General features: G+C 40.2%; 1 protein-coding gene across 2 annotated transcripts; it reads left to right on the plus strand.

The window, feature by feature from the left end:
- The first annotated feature begins 438 nt into the window (after window positions 1-438).
- On the plus strand, window positions 439-13,624 carry LOC126621255 (GATA transcription factor 24-like). 2 transcript variants are annotated; one of them, XM_050289655.1, is made up of 7 exons: window positions 439-942; window positions 1,605-1,688; window positions 1,794-1,927; window positions 11,152-11,262; window positions 11,531-11,636; window positions 13,052-13,123; window positions 13,229-13,624. In XM_050289655.1, exons 1-7 carry the CDS (start codon window positions 673-675, stop codon window positions 13,334-13,336), a joined length of 885 nt encoding a protein of 294 aa, XP_050145612.1. In that variant the 5' UTR covers window positions 439-672; the 3' UTR covers window positions 13,337-13,624. The 2 variants fall into 2 exon arrangements, with proteins under 2 accessions (XP_050145612.1, XP_050145613.1); XM_050289656.1 differs by having other exon boundaries at window positions 13,247-13,624.
- The last annotated feature ends 4,525 nt before the right edge of the window (window positions 13,625-18,149 follow it).

The raw sequence follows: 18,149 nt of genomic DNA on the forward strand, positions 1-18,149 counted from the left end.
CCAAGGGTAGGAGGCCCAAGCCGCAGCAGTTGGAGCCGCTAGCCAAGCAGTATGAGCAAATTCAAATCCTCATGTTTTTTAATTAACTTAACACTATGTGTGAATAAAGGAAATAAATTTGAAATTTTAATAAAAGTGATATTAGAGAGATTAAATTTGTAAATAAAATTTTATAAACTAAATAGCATGAAGTGTGATTATTGGGTCATGACTTACGTGCATTAATAAAAATTTAGTTTCCCTAATATTATCCTTTAAGTAAGTCAAAATTTATTCTATAAATGAGTGGGAGTTTAAAAATAACAAATTCTGTATTAAAAAAAATTAAGTTCAAAGTAAAACTAATTTACATTGTTCTCGTGAAAAATAAAAAAAATATAATAATAATAATAATAATTGTCTAAGTCAGTGGCATATCTGTAAATGTGAAAAACTTGCAGGTTCGTTCCCTCACCCGTCATCCTCACCCTCTAGCTCCGTCTCCCATTGCAGATTGAATTCCCAAATTCACGGTCCTCACTCTTTTGCTCTCAGACAAAAATTTCTCTTGTTTTTTTTTTCAATTAAAAAAATTAAGGAAATCAAAATTAGGGTTTGGATTGCTTTCAATCAACTTACTATTTGGGTGTGAATTGGAGGTTGGGGTTCTGGGTTATCTTTTTCGTATCTGACATGGCAGAATCCGATCACCAAAATTCAATTTACAGCAGCACAGGAGGAGTGACGCAGAGTAACCAAGTTGACGACCAAGACGACGACGTTGAAGAGCCCATTGACAACCCTAACATCCGCTTCGAAGATAGTACCGCCATTCCTCCAAATCAACTCTACCTTCCCAGCTCCGAATACCCTCCGCCGGCCGCCGCAAACGGTGCCTCTGATCAGCTAACTCTCTCGTTTCAGGGCGAGGTTTATGTCTTCGACGCTGTTTCGCCCGACAAGGTAAGGTTTAGTGCTCAACTTGTGTGAGTTGTGCAGCGGTAGTGATTCACTTGCAGCAGTTTCGCATTCCTTTATATGTTTTTCTTTTGTTGTTTTGTTCTATGCTATACCTGATATGTCTTGTTCTTCTCTGAAAGTTTGATTTTTATTAGGGGAACTTGTGAGTCATGCTTTATTGTTTAAGTAGCTGCATTTATGAAGGATGTGTGTTTCATTGCACTTCCGTAATGCGTACATTTTTGGTGTTGACTTTGTCATGCGCGAAAAAGGTAGTTCATTTACGTGATTTATTAGCAGTTGAATTTCATAAGAGTTATGTGGCCTATTGGTTTGATTATCACGGATGGTGTGAGAGGTTTTTGTAAACTTGTCCTGTGGAAGAAAACATGTTATTTTGGACAATGGCTTGTAAATTAAAAGTTTTTAGTCTTTCAATGAAATTTTCAACAATGGAGCGGTTCTTTGTTTCATTCTGTTATGTAGCAAGCAAATATATATATATTTTTCAGTGGTTCAGTGTTTGCTGAGCATTGTTTGGGCAGCTTATATATTTACGTTTTATATGTACGTGAAACCTGTCGTACGAATCAAAATAGGTGCTTCAGGTGTTAATGAGAGAGGGTTACATAAGAAGCTTGAGCTTTTGTGGTTCTTTTTCACAGGTGCAGGCAGTACTGCTACTTTTGGGTGGATATGAAATCCCTTCTGGCATTCCTTCCATGGGGCCGGTTCCTCTTAACCAGCAAGTATGTATTTTTAGATACGTATAAATCATGCCAAGTTCCTAGAAATTGTAGTCTTTGTGTTAACTTTCTTCACTTTGCTTGCTGCTATAATGGCATTCCTTCCAGGGTATGAATGACTTACCTGCAAAGCCAACTCAACCGCAGAGAGCTGCTTCTTTAAGTCGGTTTCGCGAGAAGAGAAAAGAACGTTGTTTTGATAAGAAAATCCGTTACACCGTGCGGAAAGAAGTTGCACTCAGGTATGGCATGATCCTTTACTTTCATTATTTTATTTTTCTTATCTTTTCTGAATTGAAAATTCTTTTTCCTTCCTCTTACAAAGACACTGTCTCCTTTGGAAATGTATATCATGATTTTTAACGTTGTCTACCACAACCATTTCTGATTATGTGGTTGTTTTTATTTTTATATTTTGAGACAAAATATACTGAAGAATGAGAATTGGTATAATATGTAAGTGCGGTCATTAGTGTTTGTATGGTCTTGATGTTGGTATGCTCATCATCAAGCGATCTGTATTATTATAAACAAGAGTAAGATTTCTTTCTTAGAGGAATTTGTTGTACAGATTGATGTACATATATATCTTTTTATATTCAACTATACATATTATTTTCAGTTTGCTTAAATTAAGTAAGAGACAAACAACAACAACAAAGCCTTTTCCCACTAAGTGGGGTCGGCTATATGAATCCTAGAACGCCATTGCGCTCGGTTTTGTGTCATGTCCTCCGTTAGATCCAAGTAATCAAGTCTTTTCTTAGGGTCTCTTCCAAAGTTTTCCTAGGTCTTCCTCTACCCCTTCGGCCCTGAACTTCTGTCCCGTAGTCACATTTTCGAACCGGAGCGTCAGTAGGCCTTCTTTGCACATGTCCAAACCACCGGAACCGATTTTCTCTCATATTTCCTTCAATTTTGGCTACTCCTACTTTACCTTGGATATCCTCATTCCCAATCTTATCCTTTCTCGTGTGCCCATACATCCCACGAAGCATCCTCATCTCCGCTACACCCATTTTGTGTACGTGTTGATGCTTCACCGCCCAACATTCTGTGCCATACAACATCGTTGGCCTTATTGCCGTCCTATAAAATTTTCCCTTGAGCTTCAGTGGCCTACGACGATCACACAACACGCCGGATACACTCTTACACTTCATCCATCCAACTTGTATTCTATGGTTGAGATCTCCATCTAATTCTCCGTTCTCTTGCAAGATAGATCCTAGGTAGCGAAAACGGTCACTTTTTGTGATCTTCGCTAGATTGCTCCGGTCATTAGTGTGGATAAGTATATAAATGGATAGAGATAGGAAAGCAAACACAAGATGTACGTGATTCACCCAGATTGGCTACGTCCACGGAATAGAGGAGTTCTCATTAATTGTGAAGGGTTTACACAAGTACATAGGTTCAAGCTCTCCTTTAGGGAGTACAAGTGAATGATTTAGTACAAATGACATTAGGAAATATTGTGGGAGAATGATCTCGTAACCACGAAACTTCGAAGTCCCGGAGTGTGGTATCGGCTTGACTTTCCTTATCTGTCTCATAGGTAGATGTGGAATCTTCTCTGGAAGTACTCTTCCTCCATCCAGGGGTGGTATCTGTAACTGGTGGAGATGCACAAGGTAATGTATCAATGTCACTTGAAGCTTACTTGTAGTTTCAGGCTTGGTCAAGCGCGATACGAACCATGTAGTAGGAGTCCCCCAAGTCGCCGAGCTAGGGGATCTGCTGAAAGAGGTAACAGACAAGGTAAGCAATCAGAGCTCCGGCTGATTGTTCACATTCTCCCTATCTTGCAGGCAGCATGAAGGATAAAGAGAAGAAAAATGAGAAGAGATGATATGGGATACTTTTGCTTTTGAAGAAGTAACTTTCCACAGGCTTATTCTTGAACTGGGCTGGAGGGTTTTCAAGTTTCCTCCAAAGTATAAGGCCGACTGAAGAATTTGAGGGTCAAAACAAGTCCATCAAATCTAGCGTACGTTCGACCCTGCTGATATGGGATACTTTTGCTTTTGACAGAGTAGTGGATGTATCGGCACGTGTGCTGTTACGCTTGTCTCCACATGCTTCCTTGTATCCTTCTCACTTGCCCTATCTGTTCCTCAGGCAGATGCGGTATCTTCCTTGGAAGCATAAGATGTTGAAGATGAGTACTCGAGAGCAATGGCAAGTAAGTAATCAGGTAAGGGGTTCCAGGCAGTCAGTTCCTGGCTGGAAGCTTGATTCCAAGTGCTGACTGATTGCTCTCTTTCTCCTTGTCTTGCAGGTAAGAACAAGGCCAAAGGAAAAGACAGGGAAAAAGCATGATATGGGATACTCTTGCTTTTAACCCTGATGATATGAGATATTCTTGCTCTAGTATAGCTTGTTTACAGAGGTATTATCGGGGGGAAAGAAAGCTGAATATTTCGAAAGGCTTCGTTGGGAGTGCCCTCTCAGATAAGAGGAAGGGTTGAGCATTTTTGCAGGTCTGCCTGTCCGTTGGGAATGGAGGTCGACATATATAGGAGTCTCCCTAACATCAAGTAATAATGCTATTCCTTTACCCTGCTTGGTCATAGCACGGTAGTGGGAGCTGCCAGCTTCACAAGTTTTAACTCTGTCAGAGCACTTTGAAAAAGTGGTCTGTGGTATCTGGAAAGCTGATGTTGCGTGTGAAGATTACAGACAAGCTTTATCCAAGGAGATCCGACTCTTGAAGTTGGGAAAGTGGTGCCTCTTCGGTTTTCGAACAAGCAATCCTGTCGGGGATCTGGCTCTCGAGATTCGGAGAACGATGCCTCTTCGATTTTTGAGAAAGCAATCATGCTGGGGGTCTGGCTCTCGAGATTCGGAGAGCGGTGTCTTCGATTTTTGAGAAAGTAATCATGTTGGGAGTTGGGAGTGTTTTCTCGAATATGAGTAAAGGTTGGGCATGTTTGCTAGTCTACCTTGCCACGAAGCACAGAGGTTGACACACAGGGACTTTCCAATTATCCAGCAGTGGTACTGTTCCTTTACCCTCTCTTCGATTTTTGAGAAAGTAATCATGTTAGGAGTCTGGCTCTCGAGATTCGGAGGGCGGTGCCTCTTCGATTTTGGAGCAAGCAATCTTGTTAGGGTGTTTTCTCGAATGTGAGTAAAGGTTGGGCATGTTTGCTAGTCTACCTTGCCACGAAGCACAGAGGATGACACACAGGGACTTTCAAATTATCCAGCAGTGGTACTGTTCCTTTACCCTCTCTTCGATTTTTGAGAAAGTAATCATGTTGGGAGTCTGGCTCTTGAGATTCGGAGGGCGATGCCTCTTCGATTTTGGGGCAAGCAATCTTGTTGGGAGTGTTTTCTCGAATGTGAGTAAAGGTTGGGCATGTTTGCTAGTCTACCTTGCCATGAAGCACAGAGGTTGACACACCGGGACTTTCCAATTATCCAGCAGTGGTACTGTTCCTTTACCCTTGTGGGTAATAATATGGTAGCTAGGCCGTCAAAATTTATGTGTCTAAACTTTGTTAGTGTTGTTTCTTTGCTATTCTTTTACCCTTCTTGGTCAGAGCGATGTAGTGAGAGTTGCAAGCTTCACGTGTCTCGACTTTGTCAGAGAACTTTGGCAAAGTTATATGTGGTACCCATGAGCTACTGTTGCGTGTGGGAAGTGGGTGATTGAACAGTACGATTCATGTGCTTTCTACTTCGCCAGAAATCTTCGACAGAATGCCCATAATTTCCGCAAAGCTGAGTGTGCGTGTGACAGGTGCTGACAAGGCTGGAAAAGTAGTCTCAACTTTGTCAGAGGACTTTGGCAAAGTTATATGTGGTACCCATGAGCTACTGTTGCGTGTGGGAAGTGGGTGATTGAACAGTACGATTCATGTGCTTTCTACTTCGCCAGAAATCTTCGACAGAATGCCCATAATTTCCGCAAAGCTGAGTGTGCGTGTGACAGATGCTGACAAGGCTGGAAAAGTAGGTGCCTCTTCGATTTCTGAGATCGACCCTCGTGGTCTCTGAGCAGCCCAGCTTTTGAGAAAGCAAACCTCTTCGATTTCTGAGATCGGCTCTCGTGGTCTCTGAGCAGCCCAGCTTTTGAGAAAGCAAACCTCTTCGATTTCTGAGATCGGCCCTCGTGGTCTCTGAGCAGCCCAGCTTTTGAGAAAGCAAACCTCTTCGATTTCTGAGATCGGCCTTCGTGGTCTTTGAGCAGCCCAGCTTTTGAGAAAGCAAACGCCTCTTCGATTTCTGAGATCGACCCTCGTGGTCTCTGAGCAGCCCAGCTTTTGAGAAAGCAAACGCCTCTTCGATTTCTGAAGCTTCGTCGAGTGCAGATTTTTATAGAGGCTGACATTAAGTTCCAAAGCACACTTGAATATCCACCAGTAGAAGCTCCATTCTTGCACTTCTAAGATCTTGATTTGTCCGACCTCTTCTCTTTTCTACACCTTTGAAAATGTCTGGCCCCTCTGACCGTCGTTTTGACTTGAACCTTGTTGAAGAGGCAGCCCCGCCTTCTCCAGACAACATATGGCGCCCATCCTTCGTCTCCCCTACTGGTCCTCTTACCGTTGGGGATTCCGTGATGAAGAATGATATGACCGCTGCGGTAGTGGCCAGGAACCTTCTCACTCCCAAAGATAACAGACTACTTTCCAAACGGTCTGATGAGTTGGCTGTTAAGGATTCTCTGGCTCTTAGTGTTCAGTGTGCAGGTTCTGTGTCTAATATGGCCCAACGCCTATTTGCTCGAACCCGCCAAGTTGAATCATTGGCGGCTGAAGTGATGAGTCTCAAACAGGAGATTAGAGGGCTCAAGCATGAGAATAAACAGTTGCACCGGCTCGCACATGACTATGCTACAAACATGAAGAGGAAGCTTGACCAGATGAAGGAATCTGATGGTCAGGTTTTACTTGATCATCAGAGATTTGTGGGTTTGTTCCAAAGGCATTTATTGCCTTCGTCTTCTGAGGCTGTACCGCGTAATGAAGCTCCAAATGATCAACCTCTGATGCCTCCTCCTTCTAGGGTTCTGTCCAGTACTGAGGCTCCGAGTGATCCCCCTCCGGTGCCTTCTCTTTCTGGGGCTCTACCGACTGCCGAGACTTCTCCTAAGCAACCTTTGTGAAGGCTCCCTCTTGTTTGTTTATTTTGACTCAAGTATATGTACATATTTGTAATTTATCGGGGATATCAATAAATAAGCTTTCCTTCATTTCAACGTATTGTGTTAAATCACCAAAGCCTTCTTCGCTAAGTTCTTTGAATTTTCTTTTGTTGAAGCTTGTATGTTGGAGCTTTGTGAGTGGAGCATGTAGGTTGAGGTAGTGTTCCCTTAATTTCCCGAGCGAGGACAACTTCTCGGTTGGAGACTTGGAAAATCCAAGTCACTGAGTGGGATCGGCTATATGAATTTTAGAACGCCATTGTGTTCTGTCCTGTGTCATGTCCTCCGTTAGATCCAAGTACTCTAAGTCTTTTCTTAGGGTCTCTCTCAAAGTTTTCCTAGGTCTTCCTCTACCCCTTCGGCCCTGAACCTCTGTCCCATAGTCGCATCTTCTAATCGGAGCGTCAGTAGGCCTTCTTTGCACATGTCCAAACCACCGTAACCGATTTTCTCTCATCTTTTCTTCAATTTCGGCTACTCCTACTTTACCCCGGATATCCTCATTCCTAATCTTATCCTTTCTCGTGTGCCCACACATCCAACGAAGCATCCTCATCTCCGCTACACCCATTTTGTGTACGTGTTGATGCTTCACCGCCCAACATTCTGTGCCATACAGCATCGCCGGCCTTATTGCCGTCCTATAAAATTTTCCCTTGAGCTTCAGTGGCATACGGCGGTCACACAACACGCCGGATGCACTCTTCCACTTCCTCCATCCAGCTTGTATTCTATGGTTGAGATCTCCATCTAATTCTCCGTTCTTTTGCAAGATAGATCCTAGATAACGAAAACGGTCGCTCTTTGGTATTTCTTGATCTCCGACCCTCACCCCTAACTCGTTTTGGCCTCCATTTGCACTGAACTTGCATTCCATATATTCTGTCTTTGATCGGCTTAGGCGAAGACCTTTAGATTCCAACACTTCTCTCCAAAGGTTAAGCTTTGCATTTACCCCTTCTTGAGTTTCATCTATCAACACTATATCGTCTGCGAAAAGCATACACCAAGGAATATCATCTTGAATATGTCCTGTTAACTCATCCATTACCAACGCAAAAAGGTAAGGACTTAAGGATGAGCCTTGATGTAATCCTACAGTTATGGGAAAGCTTTCAGTTTGTCCTTCATGAGTTCTTACGGCAGTCTTTGCTCCTTCATACATATCCTGTATAGCTTGGATATATGCTACTCGTACTCCTTTCTTCTCTAAAATCCTCCAAAGAATGTCTCTTGGGACCCTATCATACGCTTTTTCCAAATCTATAAAGATCATGTGTAAATCCTTTTTCCCATCTCTATATCTTTCCATCAATCTTCGTAAGAGATAGATTGCCTCCATGGTTGAGCGCCCTGGCATGAACCTGAATTGGTTGTCCGAAACCCGTGTCTCTTGCCTCAATCTATGCTCAATGACTCTCTCCCAGAGCTTCATTGTATGACTCATTAGCTTAATACCCCTATAGTTCATGCAATTTTGTACATCGCCCTTATTCTTGTAGATAGGCACCAAAGTGCTCGTTCGCCACTCATTTGGCATCTTCTTCGTTTTCAAAATCCTATTGAAAAGGTCAGTGAGCCATGTTATACCCGTCTCTCCCAAAACTTTCCACACTTCGATTGGTATATCGTCTGGGCCTACTGCTTTTCTATGCTTCATCTTCTTCAAAGCTACAACCACTTCTTCCTTCCGGATTCTACGATAAAAAGAGTAGTTTCTACACTCTTCTGAGTTACTCAACTCCCCTAAAGAAGCACTCCTTTCATGTCCTTCATTGAAAAGATTATGAAAATAACCTTTCCATCTGTCTTTAACCGCGTTCTCTGTAGCAAGAACCTTTCCATCCTCATCCTTGATGCACCTCACTTGGTTTAGGTCCCTTGTCTTCTTTTCCCTTGCTCTAGCTAGTTTATAGATATCCAACTCTCCTTCGTTGGTATCTAGTCGTTTATACATATCGTCATAAGCCGCTAACTTAGCTTCTCTCACAGCTTTCTTCGCCTCTTGCTTCGCTTTTCTATACCTTTCACTATTTTCATCGGTCCTATCCTTGTATAAGGCTTTACAACATTCCTTCTTAGCCTTCACCTTTGTTTGTACCTCCTCATTCCACCACCAAGATTCCTTTTGGTGTGGGGCAAAGCCCTTGGACTCTCCTAATACCTCTTTTGCTACTTTTCGGATACAACTAGCCATGGAATCCCACATTTGGTTAGCTTCCCCCTCTCTATCCCACACACACTGGGTGGTTATTTTCTCTTTGAAAATGGCTTGTTTTTCTTCTTTTAGATTCCACCATCTAGTCCTTGGGCACTTCCAAGTCTTGTTCTTTTTTCTCACTCTTTTGATATGTACATCCATCACCAACAAGCGATGTTGATTAGCCACGCTCTCTCCTGGTATAACTTTGCAATCCTTACAAGTTATACGATCCCTTTTCCTCATTAGAAGAAAATCTATTTGTGTTTTTGACGACCCACTCTTGTAGGTGATCACATGTTCTTCCCGCTTCTTAAAGAAGGTGTTGGCTAAGAAGAGATCATATGCCATTGCAAAATCCAAGATAGCTTCCCCATCCTCGTTTCTCTCCCCAAAACCATGGCCACCATGAAAACCTCCATAGTTGCCTGTCTCCCTGCCCACGTGTCCATTTAAATCTCCTCCTATAAATAACTTCTCCGTCTGATTAATTCCTTGCACCAAGTCTCCAAGGTCTTCCCAAAATTTCTCCTTCGAACTCGTATCCAACCCTACTTGAAGTGCGTACGCACTAATCACATTGATAAGTTCTTGTCCTATTACAATCTTGATTGCCATGATTCTATCTCCTACCCTCTTGACATCTACAACATCTTGTGTCAAGGTCTTGTCCACGATGATGCCAACACCGTTTCTCGTTCTATTTGTGCCCGAATACCATAGTTTAAACCCTGAGTTTTCTAGATCCTTTGCCTTACGCCCAACCCACTTAGTTTCTTGTAGGCACATAATATTTATCCTTCTCCTCACCATAACTTCTACTACTTCCATAGATTTTCCCGTCAAGGTTCCTATATTCCACGTTCCTAAACGCATTTTGCTCTCTTGAACTCTACCCTTCTGTCCTAGCTTCTTCACCCTTCCCCTTCTAATAGGATCAAAGTACTTCTTTTGTGTGTCCCGTGTAAAGTTGATAGGAGCATATGCTCCCAAACAACTTTGAGTGGAGTCGTTCGAAAAGAAGTTTCTATAGCCCCCTTGCTCATTTAACACTGCATCCGGGTGCCGATGGAGATACAGCGACCCTTGCTCACTTATCACTGTGCTCGGGCCATACAGCGCGCCACTTACGGGTGACGCCCTAGCTTTAGCGCGATTTCGTTCTGGATTCATTTTCATAAGGATTCGACGTGATCATGGAGTGCCGGCTGTCGACTACCTGACGCCCTCCCCCTCCTTCTTTATCCGGGCTTGGGACCGGCAATGTAAGATAAACTTACACGGCGGAGTTAAATTAAGTAAGAGAGGAAAAAAAAAAAAAAAAAAAAAAAAAAAAAAAAAAAAAAAAGCATTCCTAAAATTAATTAAAAACGGCCGTCTAGTCTGAAAAATAAAATGAAAGACAATAGTTCCCAGAACTCAGTAGAAACTGAAGCTCAAAGGATCAAAACCTACTTCATCCCAGAAAACCTCCACCGCTTCTCTATAATTTTAAAAATTTCTTATGTTTCTTCTCTCCAACCCAAACTAGATCACTGCCAACAGTGCATGGATCCATGTAACCTTTACCTTTTTTCCTTCCCCAAAGAGTTAATTTTCTCCCAGAAAATAGATACACGATCAGCTGGAATTACCACCTCAGTCCTTTCCTAAACACAACTTCATACACAAATCTAAAGCAATAGGACATTGAGGAAATAAATAGATAACATTGTGTCAGGACATTACCATAAGCTCGTAGCGCATATGAATGTGTTTGCAAAAGACTGGTCTTCTATTTGGAAATTCTAGTGGATCTTTTGTATATGAAACTTTTTTTACAAGTTTTTTCTTGCTTCAGTCGAGTACTTTTAAAGTGAAATGTAAAGGTTATCTCATTCATAAAGCGTTTCTATACCACAGTGCAAATGGCATGGATATGAAACGAAATTGAAGGTCAGGATTTCTGTAGTTATCATAGACCTGAAGGACAGCTCTTTTTAAGGAAAACATTAATGGAATAGGACTTGTCACTCAGTCCTATGCTTTTTTTTAATGAATTGACATTTGTGTTATTCCCGAATCCTTTTTGTCCTGGCCATCTTATAATATACGATGTGTACATATTTCAGAATGCAGCGTAAGAAGGGTCAATTTACATCGTCCAAGGCTAGTTCTGATGATGGAGGCCCTGCTTCATCAACACAGGGCTCTGGACAAGATGAGAGCATGCAGGAAACTTCGTAAGTGTCAATCCATCTTCATATATTGTTGATTATGCTTTGAGTACAATTAGATTTTTATTTTATTAGGATAGGTCATAAGGTTCAGGGCCGTTATATAATTTTTTTGAATTTCCGGTCTATTCTTCGTTCTCCTTGAAAGAGTCAAAGAGATGCTGTTTTGACATTGAGATGCAGGTTTTGTACTCTAAATTGTGTATTTTTGTTATTTCAAGATAAATACTAACATTCTCTGTGTTCTGAAACATAATGCTTAATGCCTTTTCAGGTGTACACATTGTGGGATAAGCTCAAAGTCAACTCCAATGATGCGTCGTGGGCCAGCAGGCCCAAGGACACTATGTAATGCATGTGGGCTGAAGTGGGCCAACAAGGTTTGTGGGATTTATAAATCCTTAGTTATTTTGTCTTTTGATCCTCTTTACGATGTATGCATAATTAAAAAGTTATATATGAGTGCCAATGAGACATTATATTGTTTGCGCTGTCATAACTGTCTTTTGGAATATTCAATCACGTAAATGAGAGAAAAACAGATCCATCTAATTGTGAGAGAATATACCTATAGCCACACATGAAACATTAAGTAATGAAAGCACAATAAGAAATTGACTCTCTCCATGATCTCCACTTCTGCATTCTTTTGTTTCACTTACAAGTGTTTTGAGAGGTTGAGGTTAAATTCTATTTTCTTCTTCACTGCTTATGTCACTTTTCCTCGGTAGAAGTGTTGGATTCTTTTATGGATGGCTTAAATACACGATTGGTTATTGCATCTTAATGCATTTCAGTCATTTATATCAAATCCAAGAACTTCCTGTTGGGGACCTTAGCAGAGAGCAACTATTTGGTCTACGAGTTCTTAGTTGAAATAAGTAACCATTTTTCCTCTAGATTTTATTCCACTGTTGTAAAAACGCCTTGCAGTGGGAATGTTTTTCTTTAAATAGTAGACAAGTTGTCCAAGGTCAGAACAAAAATTCCTGTCAGCTTACAAAGTCTCAGTCTGGAAAGGAAAGAGCTGGCTGGCAATTTCTGATGGGTATATTGTAATCATGGATATATCAGTTTTGATTGGCTACTAATTTCGTTACTTGCAAGAACTGTTTGTGGGTGTATGCATATATGTACATAGGAGTTTTTCAAATCTTAGACACATCATTCCATGGTTTAGAGCCTAGTAGATACTTTAATAAAACACTTAAGACACATAAATACAACATTCATAGTTGAATTTGTTGGATGAAAATCCAAATGGTTAGTAGGAAACATAGGATGAACTTGCTACTCTGTTGTTATTCCATGGTTTAGGGCCTAGTAGATACCTTAATAAAATACGTAACCAGTTAAAGTTAGAGCATCCGACCCAAAAGCAATTACCAATAAGTGGAGAGACTTTCAATGTTACATACTGAAATGAAGGGGTTTAGAATGTCCCAATGTGGGACTTCATGTTTTCACTCCATCCCTAATGTGTGGATAGATAGAGATAAGCATGTGAATTAATTAGATCGTGTACAGCGAAACTGAACATGACATGCAGATGAATTATCCTCTATAAAAAATGCATTGTCAAACAATGTTTTTGAATCCATTTAAATGTTCTTGAAAAGTTATATGTTTACTAATCCTTAGGCTAAGACCATTTCAGCCACTTTGCATCTCATTTGTGTAGTATATATTTATGATGGTGTTTGACACCTCTGTGGTGGTGGATGCTAAAACTTTATGGGAAGTAATTGCTGGTAATTATTTGCTCATCTTACACTGTATGCTCAACATTTTGCAGGGATCTCTAACAGGTGTTCCTAAGGTTCTAAATGTCGGTATCCAGGATCCTTCTTTAAAGGGAATTGAACAGGTACACCACCCCAAGCACCCCTGAAAGAAGATAAAGAAAGTTCTTGTTATTTTTTTTATGCCTGGAATTCCTTCATGGGTTCATTTTGTTTTTGTTTTAAATCAGATTGATGGTGGAGTTCAGGATTCCGATGTTGTAGCCATGGGTGCCAACATTGCCCCTTCCTCAGCTAATGGCGATAATTCAGCCATGACCGTAGACAGGAAATTGTGAAGTCCCCTGTGGCCTGGTGGTTTTCCGTTTGCTGTATTATTACAGAGGATGTCAAATAGATTGAAGAAGTATGTTATCGAAAGTACATACGGTTTAGGGACTTGGAGCTATAAATAAATTGGTTTGAAAACTCTTTTATTTTGTGTAATTTTAAGTATTGGAACCAAATTTAGAAGCTCATGGCATTGTAGCATTTGCAGTAGCAGCAGTTCTTCCTTGTCTAGAGCATATAATCGAGAACGTTGATTTATAGTGATCAATGCAATCTTTTCTTTTTGGTTCGTCAAATGATCATTGTAATCGATGTAATCATTTGTAGTTTTGTTGCATGGAGTAAGAAATAGCATGCGGTAGCTTTTACTAAATTCTTTGAGTTTGGAATTCGAATTCAGTTCTAACACTCTACGTATTTCAGTTACTTTGCCAATTTATATCCTCGGCTAGTTTGCTATTGCTGTGTCTTTTAAAAAAAAACTTTTTCTGCTGTATTGTAAGAATAAACAGCTAAAAAAAATAAAGTTACTGAGTGTTTGGTAAACATTTTTTTTTTGTAAACGTGCTTTTAACAAAAAAATAAAAATAAAAATTACGCCTAGGCTTTTGTAAACTTTTATATAAAATTGTTGTAAATATGTTAAATAACTAAAAAATATGTGGTATTTAACGTGATATAATAATTGCCAAAGAAAATAATGTTGGGGTAAAGTTTGTAATTTTATAAAATATATGGGAGTATACTTGCTATTTGAAAATATCATTAAACATACACTGATCACTATGCTTTGAAAAAAAAAATATTTTTTTAGAAGCATGGTAGACTGTGCTTCTACTTTTTTATGTTTTTCCCATCATTGACAACAATTCTTAAAAAAAAAAAAGCGCTTTTTTTTTGTTTTACTAAACACATCTGTTGTTCCAGATTTTTTAATAAGCTGATTTTTTAAAAGTACCTCAATCTCAAATCATCTCGTAATTACCCTATACTCTTTTAGATTTGTTTGGTATTTATTGTTGGAAAATAATAAGTTTAATTTAGGATTTGGGTCCAGCCGGTTAGGATTAGGTTTTCGTTTAGAGATTAAAGATTAGTTTATTATAAATATGATACTTGTTATTCACTTGTGGACAAGTCAGAGAAGATGTAGTCATATAGCCGTCTCGACATTCTTTGTTATAAATAATACTTGTAGTTTCGTAGCGATCATTTGTTTGTTAATTGAATTTTACGGCTTAATTTTCATGTATTGCATAATTGGGAATATAATACATACAATCCTTGTTCTCCAAGGTAAACTAAAAAAGGACATAAGAAATATCTTCCTAATAAAGGACTATAATATTTACATTCCTATTCTAAACTAACTCACGCAACACTCCCCCTCAAGTTGGAGCATAGATGTCACACTTGCCCAACTTGACAAGTGAGTCAACAAAAACTCTACTACACACGGCATGAGTGAGGATATCGGCAAGCTGCTTTTCTGAGTTCACAAATGGTACTGACACAATCTTCTTCTCGAGCTTCTCCTTAATGAAATGTCGATCAACCTTCACATGCTTCGTTCTGTCATGTTGAACCGGATTCTCTGCAATTTCTCGTGCCGACTTATTGTCACAATACAACTTTATAGCCTCATTTGGTTTGAAACCGAGACCCCAAAGCAACCTACGTAACCAAAGAACTTCACACACTCCATGCGCCATACCTTTGAATTCGGCCTCCGCAGAAGACCTAAACACTACATTCTGTTTCTTGCTTCTCCAAGTAACCAAATTTCCATCAACGAATGTAAAATATCCAGAAGTAGAACGCCTATCAGTCACATCACCTGCCCAATCATCATCAGTGAACCCCTCAATTTTTAGATGACCAGAATTTCTATACAAGATTCATTTCCTAGGGCCGACTTTAAATACGCCAAGATACTCATAACAATAGCCATATGATCCACACTTGGTGAGTGCATAAATTGACTCACCACACTCACTGCATAGGCTATATCTGGACGTATATGAGCTAAATAAATTAGTTTTCCTACCAACCTCTGATATCTGCCTTTATCCACTAGTTCTTGATCCGAATAAATCCCCAAGTGATGTTTCTCCACAATAGGCGTATCCACAGGTTTACACCCAAACATACCTATTTCCTTTAACAAATCAAGAACATACTTCATCTGAGACAAGAAAATACCTTTGGACGAACGAGCAACCTCAACTCCCAAAAATACTTTAAGTCACCCAAACTCTTCATCTTGAACTCGCCGCAAATAGAGTATGATCAAAATGACTATGTTAATACCCATTCTTTCTCATGGTCTGAGTGAATCTTCCAAATCATGCACGAGGTGACTGCTTTAGCCCATAAAGAGACTTCCGCAATCGGCACACTCCCGTTTTTCCTCCATTATCATATCCTTGAGGAAAATCCATATACACTTCCTCATCCAAATGTCCATGAAGAAACGCATTTTTTTTACATCAAACTGTTTCAATGACCAATTCAAATTTGCAGCTAATGAGATAAGAACTCGTACCATATTCATCTTAGCTACTGGAAAAAAAGTTTCCTGGTAATCAACACCATACGTTTGAGTATATCCTTTTGCTACCAACCGCGCCTTATACCTGTCGAGTGAACCGCCAGCTTTTTATTTAACTGTAAAAACCCATTGGCACCCAATTGACTTCTTCCCTTTCGGTAACTCCACTACTTCCCATGTATTATTTTTCTGTAGTGCCTTCATTTCTTCATCCATTGCTTCCACCCATTCTTGACTCTTCAAAGCTTCCTCTACTCGAGTTGGCACTTGAATTGACTCCACATTGTTCACCCAAGCTTGATGTCCAGGTGAAAGGTTTTCACACGACACATAATTTGCTATGGGATACTTTTCTTTTTGGAGAGAACCTGTCAGGAGGTACACCACGATTTTGCCTTGGTGGAAGTTTATATGTACTTATAACATCATTAGTTACATGAGCATCACTACTACTTACCTCAGGGATATTTAGAGAAGACTTATTGGACGATGGCACGATCGAGCTAGAGAGAGGGGGGAAACTTTGGCACAAATCTCAGGCTGTTAGCTTCGGCAGATGCTTACAGTGAGGCTAGCTCGGCATTGGTAGCAGCTGGCTCAACACCACCTGCAACACAAGGACTCTCGGTACAAATTTCCTCGGCGGCAATCAGTGGCTGCCCATCTATATCATCTTTGGCATGAAGTAACCGAGACCCTGCTTCCTTTCTTAGTTCAATATTGTCATCTTCCCCTGAAGGACGCACATCTTGGACATCCAACCACCCAAACACACCATCAAGATCACAAACAACACTCTCCCCCTTGGGATTGGAAGGTGAGAATACGAGAGTATAAAAATACTTGGATTCAGAGAAAGTCACATCCATGGTGACATACATGTGGCGGATTTCAGGGTGATAGCATTTATAACCTTTTTGTTGGGATGCAAAGCCAAGAAAAACACACCGAAAAGCACAAGGATCCAATTTACTACGATGAATCTTATGGATATGAACGTAAGCAACACAACCAAACACTCGAGGACTTAATAACCTAAGCCAACAGTTTGAAGAATGCAGTGTTCCTTGTGGACAATGTGTGGAGGCGTCAACCAAAACCATAAAATATCTAAATGGTCCGCATGGAGGGTGAATTGATCCACAAATGTCCCCCTGAATCCTTTGTAGAAAAAATGGGAGGATTCGAACGAATCTTTTTTATAAGAAGGCTTAGTAATAAGTTTTCCCATTGAACATGTTTGACATGCTATTCCTTGAATCGAACCTAAACTTCGGGTTAGTGGATGCATGTGTGATGATTTGAGGATACGGCGCACCGCTATTCGTCTAAGATGTCCCAAACGATCATTCCAAAGTGTAATCTCGTGTGCGATCCTAGAGGTAAGGCAGACCACATAATGGCTCTCTATGGGACGTATGGTCATAGTATACAGATCATTCGGGATACGCTTCATCTTCTATAGAATACGCTTCTGGCTATATTCATAGGAAGTTATGCACATAAATTCAACTCCGTTTTCTACGTGGGTTTCAGCGTGGTAATTGTTATCTCTAATGTCATTAAAAATCAATAACGTTCTTCCGGAACACGGAGAATAAAGTGCCTCATCAATGGTCAAAATTGTGCCATTTGACAACATTATACGTGCCTTACCGTAACCTTCGATCAAGTTAGATGGGCTTGAGAGGGTTGTCAGAGATGCATTCAAGGTATGAAGTTAGTGAAATAGATGCATTCACGCAAAACGGTGTGTGTGGTTGCACTATCTGCCTGACAACTAACTTCCCCACTAGTCATACCTAGAATGAAAGATTAATTTGAATTGGTCACATGCATAAAAGTTCTAAAAAAATAAATATCCATTCAAAATAATTTTAAGTAGTCAAGGACATAAATTAATTAAAAACTTAATCTCCAAAAAACAAATCACCAACAAATAATCCAAACATAAAGGAAAATTGTTCAAAATTAACCAAAAATAAGAGGGGGTTCGGCCGCTACTGTGGAATTTGGCCCCTATGTCTTATTTCAACTAAAAAATAGTTTATATCTAAGATTCTAATCTTCCATAGGGGTGGTACACTCCTGAAAGTCAGAAACCTCCATCTTGGTAATCTCTGGTTCATCCACTTGCACAAAGTTTGATTCAAACTTCTTAAGACGAGAATAATATTCAGCTACAACCTTTTAAGGAGCATGGTAAACATGGGAGCAATGGCCTTTAAACCATAGCGATATCACATGTTTGCATCCATGGTTTCGGGTGC

Source organism: Malus sylvestris, chromosome 5 (assembly GCF_916048215.2).
Source record: "Malus sylvestris chromosome 5, drMalSylv7.2, whole genome shotgun sequence".
Classification (NCBI taxonomy): Eukaryota; Viridiplantae; Streptophyta; class Magnoliopsida; order Rosales; family Rosaceae; genus Malus; species Malus sylvestris.

What these genes read in the sequence shown, in the direction of transcription:
- LOC126621255 (XM_050289655.1), top strand. Translation starts at nt 673, where the DNA reads ATGGCAGAATCCGATCACCAAAATTCAATTTACAGCAGCACAGGAGGA. An exon ending in CGGTTCCTCTTAACCAGCAA is followed by an intron (nt 1,689 to 1,793) that starts GTATGTATTTTT and finishes CATTCCTTCCAG; the next exon opens with GGTATGAATGACTTACCTGC. An exon ending in GAGAGCATGCAGGAAACTTC is followed by an intron (nt 11,263 to 11,530) that starts GTAAGTGTCAAT and finishes ATGCCTTTTCAG; the next exon opens with GTGTACACATTGTGGGATAA.